General features: G+C 54.2%; 2 protein-coding genes across 3 annotated transcripts in view; both read left to right on the forward strand.

The window, feature by feature from the left end:
- The window catches only part of ACSS1 (acyl-CoA synthetase short chain family member 1), a 43219-nt gene extending 26888 nt beyond the window's left edge, over window positions 1-16331 (forward strand). The window contains exons 8-14 of one of the 2 annotated variants that reach the window (XM_068169757.1): window positions 1048-1140; window positions 3099-3211; window positions 5775-5901; window positions 6666-6793; window positions 10214-10277; window positions 11225-11343; window positions 13612-16331. In XM_068169757.1, the coding sequence (XP_068025858.1) occupies window positions 1048-1140; window positions 3099-3211; window positions 5775-5901; window positions 6666-6793; window positions 10214-10277; window positions 11225-11343; window positions 13612-13785 (818 nt within the window). In that variant the 3' untranslated portion in view covers window positions 13786-16331. The remainder of the gene's footprint in view (window positions 1-1047; window positions 1141-3098; window positions 3212-5774; window positions 5902-6665; window positions 6794-10213; window positions 10278-11224; window positions 11344-13611) is intronic. The other variant, XM_068169758.1, reaches the window with a different exon arrangement.
- Window positions 16332-21238: 4907 nt separating this feature from the next.
- APMAP (adipocyte plasma membrane associated protein) overlaps window positions 21239-25786 on the forward strand; it is a 35752-nt gene continuing 31204 nt past the window's right edge. Inside the window, exon 1 of the mRNA XM_068169759.1 lies at window positions 21239-21371. Within this exon, the coding sequence (XP_068025860.1) occupies window positions 21280-21371 (92 nt within the window). The 5' untranslated portion in view covers window positions 21239-21279. The remainder of the gene's footprint in view (window positions 21372-25786) is intronic.

A 25786-nucleotide genomic window follows, 5' to 3' on the forward strand; every position in this document is an offset into this window, starting at 1 on the left:
GGAGACTCCACAACCTCTCTGGGCAGCCTGGTCCAGTGCTCAGGCACCCTCAGAGTGAAAAACTTCTTCCTTATGCTTACATGGAACCTCCTGTGTTCCAGCTGGTGCCCATTGCCCCTTGTCCTGTCCCTGGACACCACTGAGAAGAGTCTGGCTCCATCCTCCTGACACTCACCCTTTAGCTACTGATCAGCATGAATGAGATCACCTCTCAGTCTCTTCTCCAGATTAAACAGCCCCAGCTCTCTCAGCCTCTCCTGAGGCTCTCCTGAGGCTGAGAGATGCTCCAGTCCCCTCAGCATCTTAGGGGCTCTCTCCAGTTGTTCAGCCCCCTCTTTGGCACACATCACACTGTGTGCATGACCCTTCAGCAGAGGGCTAATGGCACTTTTGCTGGGGTGTGCAAAGCTCTGCAGTACTCTCATGGAAAGAACTGGGAGGAGTGGCTGACACCCTGTCAGGCTGTGCTGCTGTCCAGCCAGGCCTGGACAAGCTGGAGAGCTGTGTGAGAGAAACCCAATGCAAGTCAAGAAGGGCAGGTGTAGAGTCCTGCATCTGGGAAAGAACAGCCCCAGGGGTCAGTGCAGGTTGGGGGATGGCCTGCTGGAGAGCAGGCTCTGGGGAAAAGGGCCTGGGAGTGCTGATGGACAAGTTCACCAAGAGCCAAACGTGCACTCATGGCCAAGCAGGCCAGCAGTCTCCTGGGGTGCACAAAGAAGAGTGTGGCCAGCACCTGCTCTGCCCTGGTGCAGCAGCATCTGGAACACTACATCCAGCCCTGAGCTCCCCAGTTCAAGAAGCACAAGGAGCAGGGAAGGGGAAGCTATTAGTAGCCCCTGGTTTGTCCAGGGGGTTTTCCTTGTGCTGTTTATGAACTGTAACTGCTGTGTATTTGTACCTATCCATTGCATGTCATTCTAGATTGTAGCTTTGCTTGTAACTGCAGCTTCATTTGCTTCCAGCTGAGCTGCTCTGCCAATTTCCTGTTGGGGGTGGGGTGGGGAGGAATTTTCAACCCACCACACTTCCTTTCTTCTTTTGGCCTAGTGGGAGAGCCCATCAACAACGAAGCTTGGCAGTGGTTGTACCAGGTGGTGGGAGAAGGGCGCTGCACCCTCGTGGACACGTGGTGGCAGACAGGTAAAAAGCATCCTTGGGCAAACAACCTTGGGAAGGTGCTGCCTGCCACTGGAATTTAAAGAGGACACAGGAGCAGGTGGGTGGGTGCTGCTGGTGGTCCTGCAGCCTCACCTCTCACCCCCAGCTTCAGTGTGGTGGTGTGTGCAGTGTCCTCCAGGGTGTGTGACTCTCTGAAGCAGTCGTGTGTTGGCAGGCAGCGAAGCCTGGCAGGCATCAAGGTGGGCAAATGGTCACTTCAGAAGCCACTTAGAAGTCTTTGGATGAGCACTGACAGCTCAACTACAAGAAGCAATTTAATAAGGACAAGGGTAGAGCCCTGCAGCTGGGAAGGAATAACAGCAGGCACCAGTACAGACTAGGGGTCTCCTTTCTCCATGGAGAAAGGCCTTGGAGACCTAGTGGGCAGTAAGTGCTCCATGGGACAGCAATGTGCCCTTGTGGCCAAGAAGGACAATGGTGTCCTGGGGTGCATCAAGAAATGTGTGTCCAGCAGGTCTAGGGAGGTTCTCCTCTCCCTCTGCTCTGGTAAGAACACAGCTGGAATACTGTGTCCAGTTTTGAACTCCCCAGTTCAAGAGGGACAGAGACTTGCTGGAGAGAGTCCAACAGAGAGCCATGAGGATAACAAAGGGACTGGAAATTATGTCTCATGAGGAAAGGCTGAGAGCCCTGGGGCTGTTTATTCTTGAGAAGAGAAGCCTGAGAGGGGATCTGCTCAATGTCTATAAATATCTGAGGGGTGGGTGTCAAGAAGGAGGTCACAGTCCCTTTTTGGTGGTGCCCAGCAATAGGACACGGAGCAGTGGGTACAAGCTGGAACACAGCAAGTTCCACCTCAACATGAGGAGGAACTTCATTGCTGTGAGGGTGCCAGAGCACTGGAGCAGGCTGCCCAGAGAGGTTGTGGACTTTCAGAACCTGCCTGGATGTGTTCCTGTCTCACCTGCCCTTGGTGATCCTGCTTTGGCAAGGGGGTTGGACTTGGTGATCTTCAGAGGTCCCTTCCAACCCCTACTGTTCTATGACTCTAAGGAGTGAGGTATGAGCAGATGAGAGAGACAAAAAACCCTCCTGTGGCTCTTACTGTTAAAATATTAGGTAGTGCTGTGCCAGCAGTGGGATCAGAGCTGTGAGCTTCAGGTGTGGTCCTTCCCAGCATGGATGAGGCACTTCTGCCTTTGTTGGGCTTTTTGGTTACAGAAAACAGCCAAAGTACAGCTGCTCCAGGCAGCTGTGGAGAAAAGCTGGCTGCTGGTTTTGGAAGACAGAAATGTAGTCTGAGGCAGTGCTTCTGAGAGGGATTCCTCCTGAAGCTGGCAGGCCAGCCTGTGTTGATCAAGACAAAGGTGAGGGAGCACATGTTCCACCCTGCTGCCAGGGCCCCTCGCTCGTGGCAGCAGGGAGCTCGTTGCGGTGCATCGCCCTCTCAGCTCAGTCTCTGCTGTGCTTAAAGTCTGGGTGGATCTGCCACTGTGGTGGCAGCATGGGCACAGGTAGCATGGTGAAGGGTCTGAGAACAGGTCTGGTGAGGAGTGGCTGAGGGAAGTGTGGGGTTGTTTTAGTCTGGAGAAATAGGGGCTGAGGGGAGACCTCGCCCTGGGCAACTCCCAGTGGCCAAAAGCTGCACCCTGGGAGGTTTAGGTTGGATAGCAGAAGAAATTTCTTCACTGAAAGAGTCCTCAAACGCTGCATTGGGCTCCCCAGGGAGGTGTTTGCAGAGATGAGATGCTGAGGGAGATGGTTTAGCACCAGACTTGGTTTGCTTAGCTGGTGGTGGGACTTGATATTGCAGATCTTAACCAACCAAAATGGTTCTGTGGTTCCTTCCCAATGGCTTTTTCTTGCCAGGTGCCTTTGGTATTCTCTCTCTTTTTCTTTTTAAACTGAGTAAAGCTGGCATTTGCTTTCACCTAGCACTGAATGCACCTCACATGTTTTGCTTTTCATCTCTCTTCCAGAAACTGGAGGTATCTGCATCGCCCCACGGCCTGCAGAGGAGAGCGCTGAGATCGTTCCAGCCATGGCTATGAGGCCTTTCTTTGGGATCATACCAGTGCTGATGGATGAGAATGTGAGTGCAGGCTCTGCTGCATGCCCAAAAGAGAAGCTCTTGCTGCCTTCATGACCTTGGTGATGGCAAAGGCACAGGATCTTCGTGGGTGCCATGGACAGTGGCACTGAGTGCACCCTCAGCAGGGTTGCTGATGACACCAAGCTGTGTGGTGCAGCAGACAGCTGGAGGGAAGGGAGGCCATCCAGAGGGACCTGGACAGGCTGGAGAGCTGGGCACAAGCCAACCTCAGGAGGTTCAACAAGACCAAGGGCAGGGTCCTGCAGCTGGGTGGAGGCAATCCCAGGCACAAATCCAGGCTGGGCAGGGACTGGCTGGAAAGCAGCCCTGAGGAGAGAGCCTTGGGGGTGCTGGTGGACAAAAAGCTCACCAGGAGCTCTCAGTGTGCACTTGCAGCCCAGAAAGCCAACCAGAGCCTGGGCTGCAGCAGGAGAAGTGTGGCCAGCAGGGCAAGGGAGGTGATTCTCCCCCTCTGCTCAGCTCTGGGGAGACCCCACCTGGAGTCCTGCCTCCAGTTCTGGAGCCCCTATGACAAGAGGGATGTGGAGGTGCTGGAAGGTGTCCAGAGCAGGGCCAGGAGGATGAGCAGAGGGCTGGAGCTGTTCTGCTGTGAGGACAGACTGAAGGAGTTGGGGCTGTTCAGTCTGCAGAAGAGAAGGCTCCCAGGTGACCTCACTGTGGCCTTCCAGTATCTGAAGGGGGCTACAGGAAGGCTGGGGAGGGACTGCTCAGGATCTCAGGCAGTGATAGGACTAGGGGGAATGGAATGAAGCTGGAGGTGGGGAGATTCAGGCTGGAGGTGCCATGGTCTAGTCCTGAGGTCTGTGGTGACAGGTTGGACTTGATGACCTCTGAGGACTTTTCCAACCTTGTTGATTCTATGATTCTAAGTTCTTCCCCATGAGAGTGGTGAAGCCCTGGAATGGGTTGTGCAGGGAGGTGGTTGGGGCCCTGTCCCTGGAGGTGTTTAAGCCCAGGCTGGATGAGGCTGTGGCCAGGCTGATCTAGTGTGGGGTGTCCCTGCCCATGGCAGGGGGGTTGGAGCTAGCTGATCCTTGTGGTCCCTTCCAGCCCTGACTGATACTGTGACACTATGATGCAGAGGATATCTGTCCCTCCATTAGTAGGGTGGGACAGATGAGCAGTTTGGATTGTGAGCACATCTCAGATGCCTGTTGCCAGCTGGGTGTTGGAAGTTGTCTGCACAGCTCTGGAGGCTGTTTGCATTTTCAGCACCACTTTTGTGGTACTGGTTAAGAGCTGCTGCCTCTGATTGAGAGAAGTCACACAGCTCCTGGCAACCAAGGAGCTGAGCTGTTGGAGCCTTGCATGGAACACCTGGAGGTATGGCAAGGCTGGAGCAGCCAGCAGGGACTGGTGGAGTTTTCCAAAGGACAGCACCAGGCAGGAGGTCCTGCAGCTTGGTGTATCTGTGAGGAAACTGGCACTGGCCTGTGAAGCTGTGCAAGGTGATGCTCATGTGTACTTCAGTGCCCTGGAAAGCAGTAAGGCTTGCCATCTTCCCTTGCTAAGGGAACGTGGCAGTTAACAAAAGCCCAAGTGGAAGGCATGAGTCCCAGGCACTTGCCTGCCAGCCTCCCCCAGGCATCCTCTGGCTGCTTAGCACATCTTTGCTGGCATTGCCTTCTGGAGAATCACAGGACTCCCTTTTCTTTCCTGTTTTTGTGTTGTGCTGCTGGCCTCAGGGGATGAGAGCAGCCAGGCAGAGAGGGACCTGGGGGTGCTGGTTTACAGCTGGCTGAATATGGGCAAGCAGAGTAACCAGGGGGCCAAGAGGGCCAATGGCATCCTGGCCTGCATCAGGAACAGTGTGTGCCTCTGTGCTCAGCACTGGTTAGGCCACAAATTGATTCCTGTGGCCAGTTCTGGGCTCCTCAATTGAAGAAGGACATTGAGAGACTCTTGAATGTATCCAGAGAAGGGCAACAAGGCTGGGGAGGGGTCTGGAGCACAGCCCTGTGAGGAGAGGCTGAGGGAGCTGGGGTTGCTTAGCCTGCAGAAGAGGAGGCTCAGGGGAGACCTTCTTGCTCTCTACAACTACATGAAAGGAGGTTGTAGCCAGGTGGGGGTTGGTCTCTTCTCCCAGGCAAGCAGCACCAGAACAAGAGGACACAGTCTCAAGCTGTGCCAGGGGAGGTTTAGGCTGGAGGTGAGGAGAAAGTCCTTGCCAGGAAGAGTAATTGCCCATTGGGATGTGCTGCCTGGGGAGGTGTCCTGTCCCTGGAGGTGTTCAAAAAAGGCTTGGCTGTGGCACTTGGAGCCATGGTTTAGTTGTCAGGAGGTGTTAGTTATTAGGTGACAGGTTGGACTTGATGATCCCTGAGGCCTTTTCCAACCTGGCTGACTCTGTGAGGAAGGTTTGGTACAGACTGTGTGGGACAGCTCCAGGAGGGAGGGAATTAGTTTTCTCCACCTGTGGCTCCCTGCTGCCAGTCTGCAGAAAGCACCAGGGTGACTCTTGCCAGGTGGGTGGATGACACACCAGCCCTTACTTGTTCCTCTTGTGTTCACCTGATCATCTTTGCTGTGCTTGAACCTGCAGGGGAAGGTTATAGAGGGCAATGATGTGTCTGGTGCCCTCTGCATCGCCCAGCCGTGGCCTGGCATGGCAAGGACAATCTATGGAGATCACCAGAGATTTGTTGATGCCTATTTCAAAGCCTACCCAGGTAAAGAGAGTGCCAAGGGAAGGCAGCTGGCACTGCACACTATAAGCCTAAGTTTTAAAATCCAAGTTGTTTGGGTTTTTTTGGGGGGGGATCATTTGTGTCTCACTTGGAAATAAGCACAAGTTAATTGGAAAGTACCTCCTGCATCACTGAACCTCACCCAGCAGGGCCAGGGAGGGGATTCTCCCTCTCTGCTCCACTCTGGTGAGACCCCACCTGGAGTACTGCCTCCAGTTCTGGAGCCTTTATTACAGGAAGGATCTGGAGGGGCTGGAAGGTGTCCAGAGCAGGGCCAGGAGGATGAGCAGAGGGCTGGAGCTGCTCTGCTGTGGAGACAGACTGAGAGAGTTGGGGTTGTGCAGTCTGGAGAAGAGAAGGCTCCAAGGAGATCTTATTGTGGCCTTCCAGTATCTGCAGGGGGCTACAGGAAAGCTGGGGAGGGACTTTGGAGGGTGTCAGGGAGTGACAGGACTGGGGGGGATGGAGCAAAAGTAGAAATCAGTAGATATAGACTGGAAGAAATTCTTCCCCATGAGGGTGGTGAGAGCCTGGCACAGGTTGCCCAGGGAGGTGGTGGAAGCCTCCTGCCTGGAGGTGTTTGCAGCCAGGCTGGAGGTGGCTGTGAGCAACCTGCTGTGGTGTGAGGTGTCCCTGCCCATGGCAGGGGGTTGGGACTGGCTGAGCCTTGAGGTCCCTTCCAACCCTGACAATTCTGATTCCCAGCACACTTCCTGCTGCTGAGTACCCACCTGTCTGTGCTGTAGGTTTCTACTTCACTGGGGATGGTGCCTACAGGACCAAGAAAGGCTACTACCAGATCACAGGGCGCATGGATGATGTGATCAACATCAGCGGCCACAGGCTCGGCACGGCGGAGGTGGAAGATGCAATGGTAAGTGGCAAGCAGGTGGAGGTCCCTTGCCTGGGCCTCTTTCTGGGGCAGGGTGATCCTTTCAAAGAAATGCTATGAATTAGAATGAATGCAAGGTCTCTGGCCTGCAGAAGCCTGCAGAAGCAAACAGCTCCCTCAATGGAGGAGGCAATAAAATGGGCAGGTGAGAGAAGAGTCACCGTCGGCAGCCCCTGGGGCACACGCTCAGAGCTGTGTTGCCTCAGATCAAGAAAGATGTTGAGTAGCTCAAATGTGTCCAGAGAAGGGCAACAAGGCTGGGGAGGGGTCTGGAGCACAGCCCTGTGAGGAGAGGCTGAGGGAGCTGGGGTTGCTTAGCCTGCAGAAGAGGAGGCTCAGGGGAGACCTCATTGCTCTCTGCAACTCTCTGAAGGGAGGTTGTAGCCAGGAGGGGGTTGGTCTCTTCTCCCAGGCAACCAGAACAAGAGGACACAGTCTCAAGCTGTGCCAGGGGAGGTTTAGGCAGGATGTGAGGGAGAAATTCTTCCCAGCAAGAGAGGTTGGCCATGGGAATGTGCTGCCCAGGGAGGTGGAGGAGTCACCATCCCTGGAAGTGTTTAAAACGAGCCTGGATGAGGCCCTTGGTGCCATGGCTGAGTTGATCAGATGGTGCTGGGTGATAGGTTGGACTGGATGATCTTGAAGGTCTCTTCCAACCTGGTTGATTCTAATTCTAATCATAGAATGGTTTGGATTGGAAGGGATCTAAGAGATCATCTAGCTCCAACCTCCCCATCATAGGTAGGGACACCTTCTGCTAGGCCAGGCTGATCAAGGCCTTATTCTGTCTCTCAACCCTTGCAGTTGTAATTTTAGATGCTGGTGGGGTCTCCATCTGACCTCTCTGGCAGGAAAGAAATTCTTCCTACTATGCAACCTGAACCTTCCCTGGTGCAGCTTGAGGCCATTGCCTCTTGTCCTGTCTTTAGTTGCTTTGGAAAAGAGGCCAGTGCCAGCCTCACTGCAACCTCCTTTCAGGTAGCTGTAGGGAGCAATGAAGTCTCCTCTTGGCTTCCTCTTCTTCCTCAGGCTAACCCATCCCAGCTCCCTCAGCTTCTCCTCAGAAGACTTGTTCTCCTAACCCCCCATCAGCTTTGTTTCCCTTCTCTGGACCCACTCCAGCACCTTGATGTCTTTCTTATATTGCAGTGCCCAAAATTTGGCACAGTCCTCGAGGTGATGCCTCACCAGTGAAGGAGTCTGATACTTCCTGCCTTCTGCTGTGCTTTGGGCACTTACAAACACCAGTCAAATGTGGACTGTGATCAGAGAACCTCAGAATGGTAGGGCTTGGAAGGGACCTCTGAGCATCATCTAGCCCAACCCCCCTGCCACTGCAGGAACACATGCAGGTGGGTTTGGAATGCCTCCAGAGGTGGAGACTCCACAGCTTCTCTGGGCAGCCTGGCCCAGGGCTCTGCCACCCTTATGTTTAAGTGGAACCTCCTGTGTCCCAGTTGGGGTCCACTGCCCCTTGTCCTGTCTTTGGACACCACTGAGAAGAGTCTGACCCCATCCTCCTGATGCTCACCTTTTAGATATTGATCAGCATGAATGAGATCTCCCCTCAGTCTCCTCTTCTCCAGGCTGAACAGCTCCAGGGCTGTCAGCCTCACCTCATAAGGTTCCAGTCTCCTCAGCATCCTGGTGGCCACAGCCAGTCACCACCTGGCACTGTAGGGATGCACAGACAACAAAGAGACAGCAGGTTTCCAGCCAGAGCAGATTCCCTGGGGTGTGCAGCAGGCACTGCAGTGCATGGAGCAGGGCTCATGCAGGCAGTCAGTGCTGCTCCCAGAGACATGGCCATGGGCACCATGAAGCAGGACTCATGCAGGCAGTGCTGCTCCCAGAGACATGGCCATGGGCACCATGAAGCAGGGCTCATGCAGGCAGTCAGTGCTGCTCCCAGAGACATGGCCATGGGCACCATGAAGCAGGGCTCATGCAGGCAGTGCTGCTCCCAGAGGCATGGCCATGGGCACCATGAAGCAGGGCTCATGCAGGCAGGCAGTGCTGCTCCCAGAGGCATGGCCATGGGCACCATGAAGCAGGGCTCATGCAGGCAGTGCTGCTCCCAGAGGCATGGCCATGGGCACCATGAAGCAGGGCTCATGCAGGCAGGCAGTGCTGCTCCCAGAGGCATGGCCATGGGCACCATGAAGCAGGGCTCATGCAGGCAGTGCTGCTCCCAGAGACATGGCCATGGGCACCATGAAGCAGGGCTCATGCAGGCAGTGCTGTTCCCAGAGACATGGCCATGGGCACCATGAAGCAGGGCTCATGCAGGCAGTCAGTGCTGCTCCCAGAGGCATGGCCATGGGCACCATGAAGCAGGGCTCATGCAGGCAGTGCTGCTCCCAGAGACATGGCCATGGCCATGGGCACCATGAAGCAGGGCTCATGCAGGCAGTGCTGCTCCCAGAGGCATGGCCATGGGCACCATGAAGCAGGGCTCATGCAGGCAGTCAGTGCTGCTCCCAGAGACATGGCCATGGGCACCATGAAGCAGGGCTCATGCAGGCAGTGCTGCTCCCAGAGGCATGGCCATGGGCACCATGAAGCAGGGCTCATGCAGGCAGTGCTGTTCCCAGAGACATGGCCATGGGCACCATGAAGCAGGGCTCATGCAGGCAGTGCTGTTCCCAGAGACATGGCCATGGGCACCATGAAGCAGGGCTCATGCAGGCAGTCAGTGCTGCTCCCAGAGGCATGGCCATGGGCACCATGAAGCAGGGCTCATGCAGGCAGTGCTGCTCCCAGAGACATGGCCATGGCCATGGGCACCATGAAGCAGGGCTCATGCAGGCAGTCAGTGCTGCTCCCAGAGACATGGCCATGGGCACCATGAAGCAGGGCTCATGCAGGCAGTGCTGCTCCCAGAGGCATGGCCATGGGCACCATGAAGCAGGGCTCATGCAGGCAGTCAGTGCTGCTCCCAGAGACATGGCCATGGGCACCATGAAGCAGGGCTCATGCAGGCAGTGCTGCTCCCAGAGACATGGCCATGGGCACCATGAAGCAGGGCTCATGCAGGCAGTGCTGCTCCCAGAGACATGGCCATGGGCACCATGAAGCAGGGCTCATGCAGGCAGTGCTGCTCCCAGAGACATGGCCATGGGCACCATGAAGCAGGGCTCATGCAGGCAGTGCTGCTCCCAGAGGCATGGCCATGGGCACCATGAAGCAGGGCTCATGCAGGCAGTGCTGCTCCCAGAGGCATGGCCATGGCCATGGGCAGCAGCTGTCCATCCAGTGGCAAGGCAGCAGCCAGCTCGCCTGCTGTCCCAGCAGCAGGGTCTGCCAGGGGAAGCTGAGATGTGCTGTTCCTAGCTGGTGCAGGTGCTGCAGGGCCTAAGGCAGCTCTTCACTCTGTGTATTTCTGTTCCATCTCTGCTGAAGGCTGATCACCCTGAGGTCCCTGAGACAGCAGTGATTGGGTACCCCCACAAGATCAAAGGAGAAGGTAGGTGGGAAGCGGTGTCCTGGTATGACATCTATGGATGTATGTCCACAGGTGGATATATGTTTTGGTTGGGAAAGACCTCTCAGATCATGGAGTCCTAACACCACCATGGCCATGAAACCATGTCCCAAAGAGCCCTGGCCACATTTCTTGAAGACCTCCCTGGGCAGCCTGTTCCAGTGCCTGACCACTCCTTCTACAGAGAGTATTTCCCTGACGTCCAACCCACACCTGGTCCCCTGGCACAATTTCAGGCCACTTCCTCTCATTCTATCACCTGATATTAGAGAGAAAAGGCCAGCCCCCACCCTCCCTCCAGCCTCCTTCCTGTGAGCTGTAGAGAGCAGAGAGGCCTCCCCTCAGCCTGCTCTTCTCCAGGCTAAGCAATCCCAGTTTCCCTCAGCTGCTCCTCCTAAGATCTGTTCTCCAGACCCTTCAGCAGCTTTGTTGCCCTTCCTGGATTTCTCACCTGAGCTGTGTGTGAGGAGGTGCCTGGGGAAGGGGAGGGCAGTTTTCCTTAGGCTGGTTGGTGTTGCAGCCCCAAGATGCAAAGACTGCCATGAAACCCACAGAGTGCTTCCAACCCTGGGGCAAAGGTTGCTCCCCAAACTGTTCTCATACACCACTCATGTATGTGGTAGAGGTTCAGCTAAAAGGTTCATGTCCTTTGAGCAGAGTGGGAACAGCTGACCTGCACTGGCTAGCTTTTGATCACTGTTTGTGTTGAGCTGTCATTGTCACTGAGATCAGTCTGGTCCATAAATGCCAAGGAGAGGCTTGGCCATCATTTGAGGGCTGCACTCTTGCCATCCTTTTGTAAACAGGATTTATGGGAGGGGGGGCTGGCAGTCCTAGATTGCACACAGGAATGATTTGAAACCTGCCTTGGATCCTTGCCAGCCAGGATCTGACATGAAGTATGTGGCTTTTGCTCACTTGTCTTCCAGGTGCCTTTGCTTTCATAGTGCTAAAGGAGCAGACAGCTGATACAGACCGTGTCAAAGAAGAGCTCAAAGCCATAGTGGCTTCCAAGATAGCAAAATATGCTGTGCCTGACCACATTCTGGTAAGTGGGAGACTGTCCCAGGTACCAGGGGACAGAATAGCCACAGAATAACAGAATGGTAGGGGTTGGAAGGGACCTCTGGAGATCATCGTGTCTAACCCCCCCTTCTGAGGCAGGGTCACCTAGAGAAGGTCACTCAGGAACAGCTCCAAGCAGGTTTTAAAGTCCCCAGAGATGGAGACCCCACCACTTCTCTGGGCAGCCTGTTCCAGTGCTCCATCACCCTTAAATGAAAGAAGTTCCTCCTCATGTCCAGCAAGCTTCCCCCTCCTGCCTGCAGCACTGCTGTGGGCCACCCTTGGCCTGAAGGAGCAGCAGGAAAACAGAGCTAGCTGGAGGGATCCCTAGGTAGGCCAGGGTGGGTGCAGGGGTGAGCATGTGCTCCTTGCCCCATGCCTGAGGATCAGCAGTGACCCAGAGGGTGCCTGGGATGCTACAGCTGCTCCATACAGTTCCTGCCCTCACCTAACCTCTTGCTGAAGCGAGGTGGCACTGCTCTCTGCGGCCTAATGCCATGGATCAGCTCAAACCCCATCCAAATGTAGAGGAACACCACAACCTTCAGCATCCCTGGGAGGCAGTGACACTTCCCACTGCCCAGCTCTATTGGGCTGCTAAGTTGCATTCACCCCAGGTCTCAAAGCACTGGCTGTTGCTGCTGCATAACTAACAGCTTGCTGAGCTGACCCTGGGAGCACTGGTGAGCTCCAGGCTCTGCTTGTGCTCAAGCCTTTGAACCTGCTGCCCTCTCCTTTGCAGGAAGCATAGGATAGAATAGTTTGGGTTGGAGAAGACCTTGAAGGTCATCAGATCCAACCATTCCCTAACTTTACCAAGCCTGGGGCTAAACCATGTCCCTCAGCACCTCTGCCTCCTTGAAACACCAGCAGGGATGGGGATTCAACCACCTCCCTGGGCAGCCTGTTCCAGTCCTTGAGAACCCTTTCAGTGAAGAAGTTTGTTCTGATCTCCAACCTAAACCTCCCCTGGTGCATTTTGAGGCCATTTCCTCTCCTGTCACTTGTTAGCAGGGAGAGGAGGCTGAGCATAGCCAAGACATGTAACATTCTCCTGGTGATGAAGGAAAGTGTGTAGGCTGACAGAGGTAGTCAGGCAGAGAGAAACCTCAGCAGACAGGAGTTATGCCTTGAATAGGAGAGCCTGTAGCTGGTGTGCAGCACTGTGTGCTCTATATTCCCACCCTGTGAAGGGGAACATGTCTGCCTGTCTGTTCTGGTAGCACACTGAGATCTGTGTCACCCTCAGTGCCTGAGCTTTCAAGTGTAACTAGCTTTCTAGCTCAGTAATTAACAGCTTTAGCAGGCCCTCATTCTTCAGAGGGCTGTGCCTGGAGATATCAGCAATGAGGAAGTGGGGAACAAAGTCCACTTAGGAGCACAACTGATAGCACAGGCAGCTGGTGCCAGTGTGTCCTGGGTTTATAGGGAGCAAGACAGATGCTCTTTAACCTCCTCCCCCAAAGGAGTAAAGAAAAAGACTCCACAGAGGGTTGGAAAGAATTGGAAGTTCAAATGGAAGCATTATCTAGAACTACAAACAGCAGCACTAAAGTCTATCAAACACAGAGCTCCTCAGTCCACACAAACCCACCTCATTAGGCTAAAGCTTTACACAACCTCCCTCCAAACTAGGCCAAAAACTCAGGCCTCAAATGCCTCCCCCCTGCCCCCATATCAAGCCTGAGTGATGCAGCTGCAGTACAGGGGCACAATGACCTCCCTGCTCCTGCTGGCCACACTGTTCCTGATGCAGGCCAGGATGCCATTGGCCACCTGGGCACACTGCTGGCTCATGTTCAGGCAGCTGTCAATCAGCACCCCCAGGTCCCTTTCTGCCTGGCAGCTCTCAGCCACTCTGACCCCAGCCTGTAGCACTGCCTGGGGTTGCTGTGGCCAAAGTGCAGCCCCTGGCACTTGGACTTGGTGAATGCCATCCTGTTGGCCTCTGCCCATCTGCCCAGTCAGTCGAGGTCCCTCTGCAGAGCCCTTCTGCCCTCTCACTGACCAACATCTGCTCCTAACTTGGTCTCATCTGCAAACTTGCTGATGACTGACTCAATGCCCTCATCCAGATCATCAATGAAGATGTTAAAGAGGATGGGGCCCAGCAGGCTACTGTCAACCAGCACCCCCAGGTCCCTTTCTGCCTGGCAGCTCTCAGCCACTCTGACCCCAGCCTGCAGCACTGCCTGGGGTTGCTGTGGCCAAAGTGCAGCACCCAGCTCTGGTTTTTTCCCCTCCTCTGCAGGTGGTGAAACGGCTCCCCAAAACCAGATCAGGGAAGATCATGAGGAGGCTGCTGAGGAAAGTGGTCACTGAGCAGTCAGGCAGCATGGGAGACACCACCACGCTGGATGATCCAAGTGTTGTCAAGGAGATACTGGATGCTTACCAGAAATACAAGGAGAAGGCTTCCTCATAACAAGGCAGCTCTGGAACCTCTGCCCTCTGGCAATGGGGAAGGTCTCAGCCATGCCAATGACAGACTTCTCTTGCTGGGTTTCTTTGTATTAAACTCTTGGGGTCTTTTCTTCTAGGGCAACAACATTTTCCACTCCAGTGTATTTTGAGGTGCAGAGAGGAAGGAGCAAGCTGCAGTTCTGCACAGTCACTGAGCTGCCTCTCATTGCTTTAGGGCTGGTGCAGAGCAGTTGCTGGCAGCTTCCATTAGCTATGATGGGATGTAATACTGGCTGAGGCAGGATGCAGATGTTTGATGCTTCTCATTTTAATGTCAGTGCAGAGGGAAATGCTCTTCTACCATATTTCTGCTGTTTGGAAAGAAGCTGTGGGTTTCTCTTCTTCAGTTGTACCTTCTCCAGCTTGGATATCTGAGTTGAAGCAGCTGTATGTCACTGCAGCCTGTGTGGTGCCTCTTCAGCAGTGCTGGGTGTTCTGGTAGATGTTCCACATGAAGGTCAAGGTTAGGAGGGAAGTGAGAAGAACATGTCCAGTTCTGGAGCCCCTGTTACAGGAAGGATCTGGAGGTGCTGGAAGGTGTCCAGAGCAGGGCCAGGAGGATGAGCAGAGGGCTGGAGCTGCTCTGCTGTGGAGACAGACTGAGAGAGTTGGGGTTGTGCAGTCTGGAGAAGAGAAGGCTCCAAGGAGGTCTTATTGTGGCCTTCCAGTATCTGAAGGAGGCTACAGGAAAGCTGGGGAGGGACTTTTGAGGGTGTCAGGGAGTGACAGGACTGGGGGGGATGGAATGAAAAAACCTAGAAGTGGGTAGATTCAGATTGGATGTGAGGAAGAAGTTCTTGACCATGAGGGTGGTGAGAGCCTGGCACAGGCTGCCCAGGGAGGTGGTGGAAGCCTCATGCCTGGAGGTGTTTGCAGCCAGGCTGGAGGTGGCTGTGAGCAACCTGCTGTAGTGTGAGGTGTCCCTGCCCATGGCAGTGGGGGTGGAGCTGGCTGCTCCTTGAGGTCCCTTCCAACCCTGACAATTCTGTGTCATGGCTAGTCTGATAACTCTTTCTTGTGCTTGCCCTGTTGTTCTAATACCTCCTCTAGCTTTCCATGTGAGGATCTCTTCCTACCACTGAATGTCCTAGGACTTGCCAGTGATGGTGAGCCTGTGTCCCCAGCTGTCCCACCCAGGCAAACCAGCACCAGTACTTCCAGCTGCAAATCTGAGCCATAAAGCCTATCACTGGGCTTCCTCCACGTCCACAATGCATTGCAAGTTGTGTAGGAGGGGTCAGGTCCCACATGTTCTTAGTCTGTCTAGAAATGGTTGAAGGAGTGGAACATCTTCCTTGTGAGGAGAGACTGAGGCTCTTTAGCTTGGAGAGGAGACTGAGAGGTGACCTCATCAATGCCCCTTGTCCTATTACAGGACATGATTGAAAAGAGGCTAACATCACCTTCTTGACCTCTGCCTTTTAGATATTGATAAGCATTGCTCCCCCACTGGAAAGAGATTGGCACCTTCTTGACACCCCCCCTTCAGATATTGCCAAGCATTAATGAGACAGCCTCTCCTCTCAGTCTTCTCTTGTCCAGCCCTGGGCTGCTCAGCCTTTCCTCATCAGACAGATGTTCCAGTCCCTCATCATTCTCCATTGGACTTTCTCCATTCATTCCCTGTCCCTTTTGAACTGGGGAGACAAAGGAACAGTTTGCCCAGGGAACTTGTGGTTGCCCACTTCTCTGGAAGCATTCAAGGACATTTTGGGTGAGGCTTTGAGCAACTTGAGCTAGTGGAAGGTGTCCCTGTTCCAGGAAGGGAGGTTGAATCTAGATGATCTTTAAGGTCTCTTCCAACCCAAACCCTTCTGTGATGCTAAGACCAGTCTTAAGAACTGATCTTCACTAATTATGGAGCTGGCAACAACACAGGGACTACTTTACAGCAGAATTATGGGAGAAACTTGGGCTTGCTTTGTTTGGAAAAGCTGAGCTCTTGAGTTCTTCCAAACCTTTGTGTGTTCATGAGGAACTTCTGGGTTATTTGCCAGCTTGCCCTTTGTAGCTTCATTGGGTTGGAAAAGACCAAGATCACAGAGTCCAACCATTAGCCCCACACCACCATGGGCAATAAACCGTGCCCCAGGTGCCATGTCCACACGTGCCTTGAACACCCTCAGGGCTGGGGACTCCCCCACCTCCCTGGGCAGCCTGGTCTTGTGGCTTCACTAACCGAGATCCAGAGCCACTTTTAACCTGCTGCAGTTTGTTGCAAAGGGGAAATGTGTTTGGTAGGGGTTGGGTTTTTTCACCCCCACACTTGCTTTTGCCAGTTTTACTCCTGGTGTCTTTTCCCTCCACTGGAGACAAAGCCTATGATTGTCTTGATGTTAAAAAGGGAAAGCTAATCTCTCTAGAGGTGTTGTACAGCCTAGAAAAGGAAATGAAAGGCTTGCTTTCTTGTGATCATGCTTTAAACACAATTATTGCCCTTTCCCAGAAGGTTCTTCAATGACCTCTGTATTCATGTTTTCATTAAAGCTGACCAGAAGGTTTTTTCAATGAGCTCTTTATTCACTGAGGGTGACAAAAAAGGTTCTTCAATGATCTCTTTATTCATATCTCCACTGGAGCTGACCAGGAGGTTCTTCAATGATCTCTGTATTCACATCTCCATTGGAGCTGACCAGAAGGTTCTTCAATGACTCTGTATTCACATCTCCACTGGAGCTGACCAGAAGGTTCTTCAATGACTCTGTATTCACATCTCCACTGGAGCTGACCAGAAGGTTCTTCAATGATCTCTGTATTCACATCTCCATTGGAGCTGACCAGAAGGTTCTTCAATGATCTCTTTATTCATATCTCCACTGGAGCTGACCAGAAGGTTCTTCAATGATCTCTGTATTCACATCTCCAGTGAAGCTGACCAGAAGGTTTTTCAATGATCTCTTTATTCACATCTCCACTGGAGCTGACCAGGAGGTTCTTCAGTGATCTCTGTATTCACATCTCCAGTGGAGTTGACCAGGAGGTTCTTCAGTGATCTCTGTATTCACATCACCATTGGAGCTGACCAGAAGGTTCTTCAGTCTCTTTATTCACATCCCCACTGGAGCTGACCAGAAGGTTCTTCAGTGACCTCTCTATTCACATCGCCATTGGAGCTGACCAGAAGGTTCTTCAGTGATCTCTGTATTCACATCCCCATTGGAGCTGACCAGGAGGTTCTTCAATGATCTCAGTATTCATATTTTCACTGAAGGTGACCAAAAAGGTTCTTCAATGATCTCAATATTCATATTTTCATTAAAGCTGACCAGAATTGAATGCAGAATCTCTGCATTCAGTGAAAATAGGAAGTTGACCAAACAGTTCTTCAATGATCTCTGTATTGCTTTCTGTAGAATATCTTCAATGCTGGAAGTTCTGTTCTGGTTGTATTCATGTTTTCATTTAAGGAATGATCACTGTATTCATGTTTTCATTTAAGGAATGATCTCTGCATTCATGCTTTCATCTTCCTTCCTCCCTGTGTGATGGATTGACTTTGAGTCAGTTGTCCAGACCTCCATTCCCTAAGGGGTCTGGGACTTTTCCTGCTCTTTCGACTTGGTTCTGCCTGTCCTGATTACTGGAGGTTGCTAACATAGTCCAAAGCAGTTTGAGCTCTGGGTAAGTCAGGTCCAAATTGCTGTTTTTGCTGTGCTGCTTTTCTCTGAAGAACAGCTCACAGGAAATGGGTGGCTGCCAAAAAACTGCCACTGCCAAACAACTCAGGGAAGAGGCAGCATTTGCACGGCACTACGCTGCATGTCTCCTGTAAATCCCAAGGTCCTGCTGCTCTGCACTCACTTTCCTGCCTGATGCAAGCAGAGAACAATTAGTGGGGAGGATTAATTGCCATCAGTTGATGTGGACAGTTCAGCTACAGTGTGCACAGGCAGAGAAGGAGTGAAAAGGGGAGGTGTCTGGGGAACAGCAGAGGCAGCATCTTGCAGGAGGGGAGTGTGTAGCTGACCCAGAGCCAGGCAGCTGAGCAGAAATTTGTTTCCAGGTGCCATGGATCATTTGTCAGCGTCAGGAACTCATCCTCTGCAGGCCACCTTGTCCATGAAGTGAGAAAGACTGTTTCACCCTCTGCATACCAGATGGCTGGCACTACAGGGACTTGCTGGAGAAGACATAGAATAGAATAAACCAGGTTGGAAGAGACCTCAGAGATGTCCAACCTCTCACCCAACACCGTCTAATCAACTCAACCATGGCACCAAGCACCCCATCCAGTCTCTTCCTAAACACCTCCAGTGATGGTGACTCCACCACCTCCCTGGGCAGCACATTCTAATGGCCAAGAAGGGGAAAGGGAAGGGCTGCAATGATGCTGAAGGGACTGGAACATCTCTTTTACAAGCAGAGACATGCAATTTGGACTCTTCAGTCTGGAAAAGAGCAGACTGAGGGGGAAATCTCACCAATGCTTAGAAATACTGACAGGGTGGGTGTCAGGAGGATGGGACCAGGCTTTTTGCAGTGACAAGACAAGGGCTAGTGGGCACAAACTTGAACATAAGAAGTTCTATCTAAACATAAGGGAAAAGTTCTTCCCTTTAAGGTTGACTGAGCACTGGAACAGGCTGCCCAGAGAGGTGATGGAGTCTCTGTCTCTGGAGACATTCAAAACCCACCTGGCTGTGTTCCTCTGTGACCTGCCTTGACAGGGGAGTTGGACTTGAGGATCTCCAGAGCTCTTTTCTGACTCCTGCCATTCTGTAATGGGGGGTTGAGCACTGAACATCCTCATCAGCCACTTATCACAGAAGGGATTGAGTTGAAAAGGACCTTTAAAGGTTATCTAGTCCAACTTCCCTGCAGGGAACAGGGCTGCTACCTCCAGCAGCTGCTTCTGGACAGCTTCCACTGCCACTCTCAGCTCTTGCAGCCCTCAGGCAAGTGTTTCCAACCAGCCACGGGAAGGGTTAGATAGAAAGGCAGATGTCCATCTCCTCACTTTGTGCTGCAGCTGCCCTGATTAAATACTGAGCACTTACTGGTAGAAGGGAGACTGTTTTCCAACCCAACACAATTCTATCCAGGGCCTGTCCTTGTGGTCAGTTAAAGCCACAGGAACTGATTTCAGCAACAAGTTTCTGGTGTGTTTTTTATTTAACTAAACGGGAACAGATGATTCTTCTCCACCCTGAGAACAGAGAGTTGTGGGCAGAGAATTGTCTTCTGGTTAAGTCTAGACATGCAGCATGTTTTTCAAGGCAGTAAGCCTCACCTTGCTTTGTCCTGGATAGAAGGAGCTGAGGACATAACCTCCTTTTGGGGTGGAAACGGTCATGGCTATGCAAAATTACCAGCCTGCAAACTCTGGAGCCCTCAATACAGGAAGGGCAGGGACCTGAGGGAGAGGGTGCAGAGAAGGGCCACGATCAGGGGGTTGGAGCACCTCTGCTGCAAAGACAGGCTCAGGGAGCTGGGGGCGTTCAGCCTGGAGAGGAAGCAGCTCCATGGAGACCTAATAGCAGCCTTCCAGTACCTGAAGGGAGCCTACAGGAACAGAGAGACTGTTTACAAAGACCTGCAGTGACAGGACAGGGGAAAATGGCTTCAAACTAGAGAAAAGCAGATCTACATTGGCTATCAGGAACAAGTTCTTTACTATGAGGGTGGAGAGGTTGTGGAATACTCACAGGGTCGTGGGCTGGGCTGGCTGTTCAGGAACGCGAGAGCCTTTAGGGGAGAGCAGCGCTAAGCTCTCTCGCAGCTGCTGGGCCCCTTGCCTGAAAGCAATTCAGAGAGAGAGAGAAAAAAGGCTTCCCCCTCCAGCCCCTTTTCCTGGCCACAGCCCCTCTCCGAGGAAAACTCACACGTCTTGTTACTAGGTCTGATGCCAAACAGCCTTTCTCTTTCCTTGACCATGTGCAGCTGGGGTGGCCTCCCGTTCCAGCTCTCGTCAATTTTGCTGCACTCACCAAACCCCGTCTGTTGCAGGGCTAACAAAGCTGTGGGAACACCGCGGTGCCGGCACCCAGGGTCAGTCCTGTAACGCTGCAGCTCCTGAGCAAGGCAAAGCAGCCAGAAAAACCCTCAGCAGGTCGTGTTACTGAAAAAAAGAAAACGAGAGAGGAGCACAGGTGGTGCTCTTGGAGCCCAGGGGCTGACAGAAAGGGGGAGGTGCAGGTACCACCCCTCCCATCTCGCTTTACAGAATCGCAACATGCTAGGGCCAGCGAGGGCTCCGGCAGCCAGCGAGGGCTTTGCCTTCTGCACCCCACAGCCTTCCTGTCACACCGGGGACCATTTCCCCCCACATCTCTATGGTTCCATTTTTGTAAGGCCAGGCTGAATGTGGCTGTGAGCAGCCTGCTGTAGTGTGAGGTGTCCCTGCCCATGGCAGGGGGGTTGGAACTGTCTGAGCCTTGAGGTCCCTTCCAACCCCGACAATTGATTGGCCAGTGGAATGTGCTGCCCAGGGAGGTGGTGGAGTCACCATCACTGGAGGTGTTTAAGAGGAGACTGGATGAAGCACTTGGTGCCATGGTTTAGTTGATCAGATGGTGTTGGGTGAGCGGTCGGAGTCGATTATCTCGAAGGTCTTTTCCACCCTGGTCTGGTCTATTCTAATTCCGTTTCTCTTCTCCTCCTCCGTGGTTTCCTGGCGCCATCTCCCGAGCCCTGCCGCTCGGGCTCGCCCTGCCTACGCCGCAGCCGGGGAGAGGGAAGGCTGCAAGCCCCGGCGCTGCCCACGGGAGCCCCGGCCCGCTCAGGAGGCATCGGTGGAGCTGGCCGAGCTGCCCGTGGCTGCAGAGTGCTTGGTGAACGCGCAGGGGACGGCCCCAGCCGTTGGCAAGGTACCCAGCAGCGGCTGATGGAGCTCGGGCAGGCTGTAACCCGCAACGTGCCGCAGCGGCTGCCTCCTGCGCGGAGCTTTTGGGGCCGCATCGACGGGGGCGGCTCCCTACGTGGGAGCGTGGAGGAGGCGGGGCCGCAGCCAAGGGGGCGGCTCCCTACGTGGGAGCGTGCAGGAGGCGGGGCCGCAGCCAAGGGGGCGGCTCCCTACGTGGGAGCGTGGAGGAGGCGGGGCCGCAGCCAAGGGGGCGGCTCCCTACGTGGGAGCGTGCAGGAGGCGGGGCCGCAGCCAAGGGGGCGGCTCCCTACGTGGGAGCGTGCAGGAGGCGGGGCCGCAGCCAGGGGCGGCTCCCTACGTGGGAGCGTGGAGGAGGCGGGGCCGCAGCCAGGGGCGGCTCCCTACGTGGGAGCGTGGAGGAGGCGGGGCCGCAGCCAAGGGGGCGGCTCCCTACGTGGGAGCGTGGAGGAGGCGGGGCCGCAGCCAAGGGGGCGGCTCCCTACGTGGGAGCGTGGAGGAGGCGGGGCCGCAGCCGAGGAGGCGGCTCCCTACGTGGGAGCGTGGAGGAGGCGGGGCCGCAGCCAAGGGGCGGCTCCCTAGGGGGGGCGTGGGAGCGAGGAGGAGGCGGTGCCGGTGCGCGGCAGCGGCGGCAGCATGAATGAGGCAGAGGGCCTGCGGCAGCGGCGACCGCTTCGCCCGCAGGTCATCACCGAGGACAGCCCGGCGCAGGTGGCCAAGGAAGGAAGGTGGGGCCCGCCGCGGTCCCCCTGGCGTGGGGAGGGGACGAGCGGCCCTCTGGTGGCGGCGGGAGCGGGACAGGCCTAGCTGGAGGGGAGAGGAGGGCGGACGGAGTGCCGCACGGCGCTGGTGGTTGGCGAGGTGCTGAAGGACAGGGGCCGGGCTCACGCGGGGTGGGTGTGCGGCTGGCCTCCAGGGAAGGGCCCGGTGTGGGTCGGTGGTTGCGGGGTGGGCAGGGGGTCCCGAGCGGATCTGGAGCTGTAGGCTGGCCACGGGGCCCGGTCTGAGGGGAGGCTGTCTGAGAGGTGTGCTGGGAGTGGAAAGCCTCCAGCAGCCTGGGGGAGGGAATCTTGAGAAGGGGAGCTAAAGCCCCTGGAGATGAGGAAGAAATTCTTGGCATAGAGGGTGGAGAGACACTGGGACAGGCTGCCCAGGTTGGTCAGGGTGCTGCCTGCCTGGAGGTGTTCGAGGCCAGGCTGGATGAGGCCTTGAGCAACCTGGGCTGGTGGGAGGTGTCCCTGCCCATGGCAGGGAGGGCTGGAACTGGATGATCTTTAGATTCCCTTCCCACGCCACCCATGGAGTCATAACATTCTGTGAGCCTCTCCTGGCACAGTGGTGGAGGCTCAGGTCTGGGTCAGGCTGGCCTGAGGGAAGTGACACAGAAGGAGCTTGCTGGCTGGCCTGGGGCTGTGGGCAGTGAGGCCTTGGCTCCTCGGCTTGCTCGGTCAGTGGCACCCCAGCTCTGCAGTGGATGCTTCTCTCTCTGGTGCTCCTTGGAATGGGCTGCCCAGGGAGGTGGTGGAGTCACCATCACTGGAAGTGTTTAGGAAGAGACTTGGTGGGGTGCTTGGTGCCATGGGTTAGTTGATCAGATGGTGCTGGGTGATAGGTTGGACACGATGATCTCGAAGGTCTCTTCCAACCTGGTCTGGTCTGGTCTGTTCTGTTCTGTTCTATTCTATTCTTCTGCTGGAGGTGGCTAGAAGAGGGAGCAGGATTTTTGGAAGGCCTGCACACCTTCTGCTGAGCTGCAGGAAGAGAGTTGTTATGTTTAAGTATGTCATTTGTGGCCTTGGTTATTTGGGTTTTTTTTCCCCCAGTGGGTCAATTTATAGAATCATAGAATTGTTTCAGTGGGAAAAGACCTCTATGATCATCAAGTCCCACTGCTCAGGCTAAAGAGATGACCTGCATCTGTCAGCCTTTCTTCATCAGGAGGCAGGAGTCTGGGGGTGATAAGCCAGAGCCAGAGGTGAAACCAGCAGCCCAGCTGCAGTGCATGTACACTAATGCACGAAGCATGGGCAACAAACAGGAGGAGCTGGAAGCCTTGCTGCAGCAGGAAAGTTATGATGTAGTTGCCATCACAGAGACGTGGTGGGACAACTCACATGACTGGAGTGCTGCAATTGATGGTTACAAGCTCTTCAGGAGAGACAGGCAAGGGAGAAGGGGTGGAGGGGTGGCCCTGTACATCAGGGGGCACTAGATGCCATTGAGCTGGAGATCAGGGACCATCAGGTTGAATGCTTGTGGGTAAGAATTAGAGGGAAGACCAGCAGGGCAGACACCCTGGTTGGAGTCTGTTATAGACCACCCAACCAGGAGGAAGATGTTGATGAAGCATTCTATAGGCAGCTTAGGGCTGTCTCAAGATCTCCAGACCTTGTTCTCATGGGCGACTTCAACCTGCCTGACATCTGCTGGGATCTCAACACAGCAGAGAGGAGGCAGTCTAGGAGGTTCTTAGAGTGCATGGAGGACAGCTTCTTATCCCAGGTGCTGCGAGAGCCTACCAGGGACAAGGCTATGCTTGACCTCCTCTTCACCAACAGGGAAGGGCTGGTGGGTGATGTGGTGGTTGGAGGCTGTCTGGGCTCCAGTGACCACGAGACAATTGAGCGTTCAATATGCAGCCAAGCTAAGAGGGGCAGCAAGAAGACCTCCACTCTGGACTGACGGAGGACAGACTTCAGGTTACTCAAGGAACTAACTCAGAAGGTTCCTTGGGAAACAGCCCTTAAAAACAAAGGGGTCCAGGAGAGCTGGGCCTGCCTCAAGGAGGAACTGTTGAAGGCGCAGGGACAGGCTGTGCCAGTGTGCTGGAAGATGAGCCGCCGGGGCAGACGGCCAGCCTGGATGGGCAATGGGCTCCTAATAGAACTAAAGGGAAAAAAGAGGGTGTACCATCTTTGGAAGAAAGGGGAGGCAACCCATGGAATGTTTAAGGATGTTGCTAGGTCATGTAGGAAGAAAATTAGGGAGGCAAAAGCACATTTGGAGCTTAGCCTGGCCTCTGCTGTGAAGGACAACAAAAAGTCCTTCTATAATACATTAATAGCAAGAGGAAGGGCAAGGACAACCTCCACTCCTTGGTGGACACGGAGGGGAACGTTGTGACAAGGGATGAGGAAAAGGCAGAGGTACTTAACACCTTCTTTGCCTCAAATTTTACTAGCAGAACAGAATGTCTTCCAGACAGCCGGCCTGCAGAGCTGGCAGATGGAGGCAGGGAGCAGTATAGCACCCCTGTGTTCCAGGAGGAAGTAGCGATCTCCTCAGGCGCTTGGATCCCCACAAGTCCATGGGAGCGGACGGGATCCATCCTAGGGTGCTGAGAGCTGGCAGAGGAGCTGGCCAAGCCGCTCTCCGTCAGCATTCTGTGACCACGGAGTGTTATCTCTGTCATTGCAAGCTGGTTTATTTTTTAACCCAAAGCCCCTTTCTGTATCCTGTGCCTTTGGTCTCACCAACACTCATTTCTTCTCCCTGTTTGCTGTGCACATAAAGGCCAAGATGATTTCCTTCCTCATTCCAGCGGGTTTTGGTGTCATTGAAACGGTTTCCTATTCCCCTTTTTTCCCTTTTTTTTTGGGGGTGTGTGTGTGTTTTTTGTTTTTCTAACCTCCTTTCTTCTATTCTAAACCCTGATTCAAATGATCATGACAGCTCTGGAGGAAGAAGTCTTATGTTTCTATCTAAGCATAATATTAGTAGATACATCAAGTGGATTTGAGAGGCCAGCTTCATCAGACTTAGAAATGAAATTGGGATTCCTTCCAGCCAGGGATGACTGATTGCCCTCCACATAACACCAGCCTGTTGCAATGCCCTCCTGTGGGAGTTCTGCTGCTGTGGTGATAAACTATGAGCAGCTGAAGAGACAATGGCATGCTTCAAAGAGAAAGCAAGAAGCATATTGAGATGCTTTCTTTTCCAGGTTCCAGTCTTTGTGAACTCTTTCAGGGAAGAAGTTTCTCCTAATGTCCAACCTAAACCTCCCCTGCTGCAATTTGAGGCCAATTCCTCTTGTCTTATCACTTGTTCCTAGGGAGAAGAGATCACACCCCCCCCCCCCCCCTCCAATCTTCTTTCAGGGAGATGTGGAGAACAGGAGAAGGTCTCCCCTCAACCTCCTTTTTTCCCCATGTTAAACCTCCCCAGCTCCCTCAGCTGCTCCTCACCAGACCTGCTCTCCAGACCCTTCCCCATGTGTGACAGAAAACCTAAACTAAGCCCCTGATGGTCTCCTCAGAAGCAGAGAGCCACAAGCCCACAGGAAGGGAGGTAAGACCTGTGGTGGCTTGGGGCTGCTGCTGACCAGGCTGTGTGTCTCCCAAACAGGAGTGTCCTGCAGTGAACACTGCTGCTGAGGAAGTGCTCTAGGTTCTGGGCTTCCAATAATGGTTGAAAGGTTCTGCAGCCGCAGACCTGACGCTCAGTTCTTCTCTGCGTCTGCCCCCAAATGCAGTGGGAATCACAGAGGGGGTTGGGTTGGAAGGGACCTCAGACATCATCTACTCCAACCCCCTGCCAGGGGCAGGATGCCTCTCAAGTAGACTTGGCTGCTGGAGGGCTCATCCAACCTGGCCTTGAACACCCCCAGGCAGGAGGCATGCACAGCCTCCCTGGGCAGCCTGTTCCCTGTCTCCCCACCCTCACTGGAAAGAATTTCTTCCTAATCTCCAGTCTCAGTCTGCCCTCCTCAAGCTTCAACCCATTGCCTCTCATCCTGTCACTACTAAGCCTTTGTCAAAAGCCTCTTCCCAGCTTTCTTGTAGGCCCCTTCAGGTACTGGAAGGAGTTGGAAGAAGAACTCTTGTAGTAAAAGCTTACATCACCACTGTATCCTGGTTTGGCAGCTCCCAGTCGGTGAAATTGCCAGCGTGTGCCACACGGCACCCAGGAGGCAAGCAGCTAAAAGCTCGGCGTCTCCAGAAAGGATGGATGCCGCTGCCCGCTCTGCCCGCGGCACGCGCCAAGCCTCCCCGCAGCGCTCCTGGCAAGGTCAGGGTCTCTGACCCTGTATCTCTGTGTAAAATGTGGTCAGCTTGAGTCACCCTCACTAGATGGGTGGGGCATCCACTTGGGAAGATGTTTCCCAGGTGAGCTGCATTTGCTGCTGGAGTATGCTTGGCAC

This window comes from Melanerpes formicivorus, unplaced genomic scaffold, assembly GCF_026170545.1.
Source record: "Melanerpes formicivorus ecotype bairdi unplaced genomic scaffold, bMelFor1.0.p_v2 SCAF_220, whole genome shotgun sequence".
Lineage (NCBI taxonomy): Eukaryota > Metazoa > Chordata > Aves > Piciformes > Picidae > Melanerpes > Melanerpes formicivorus.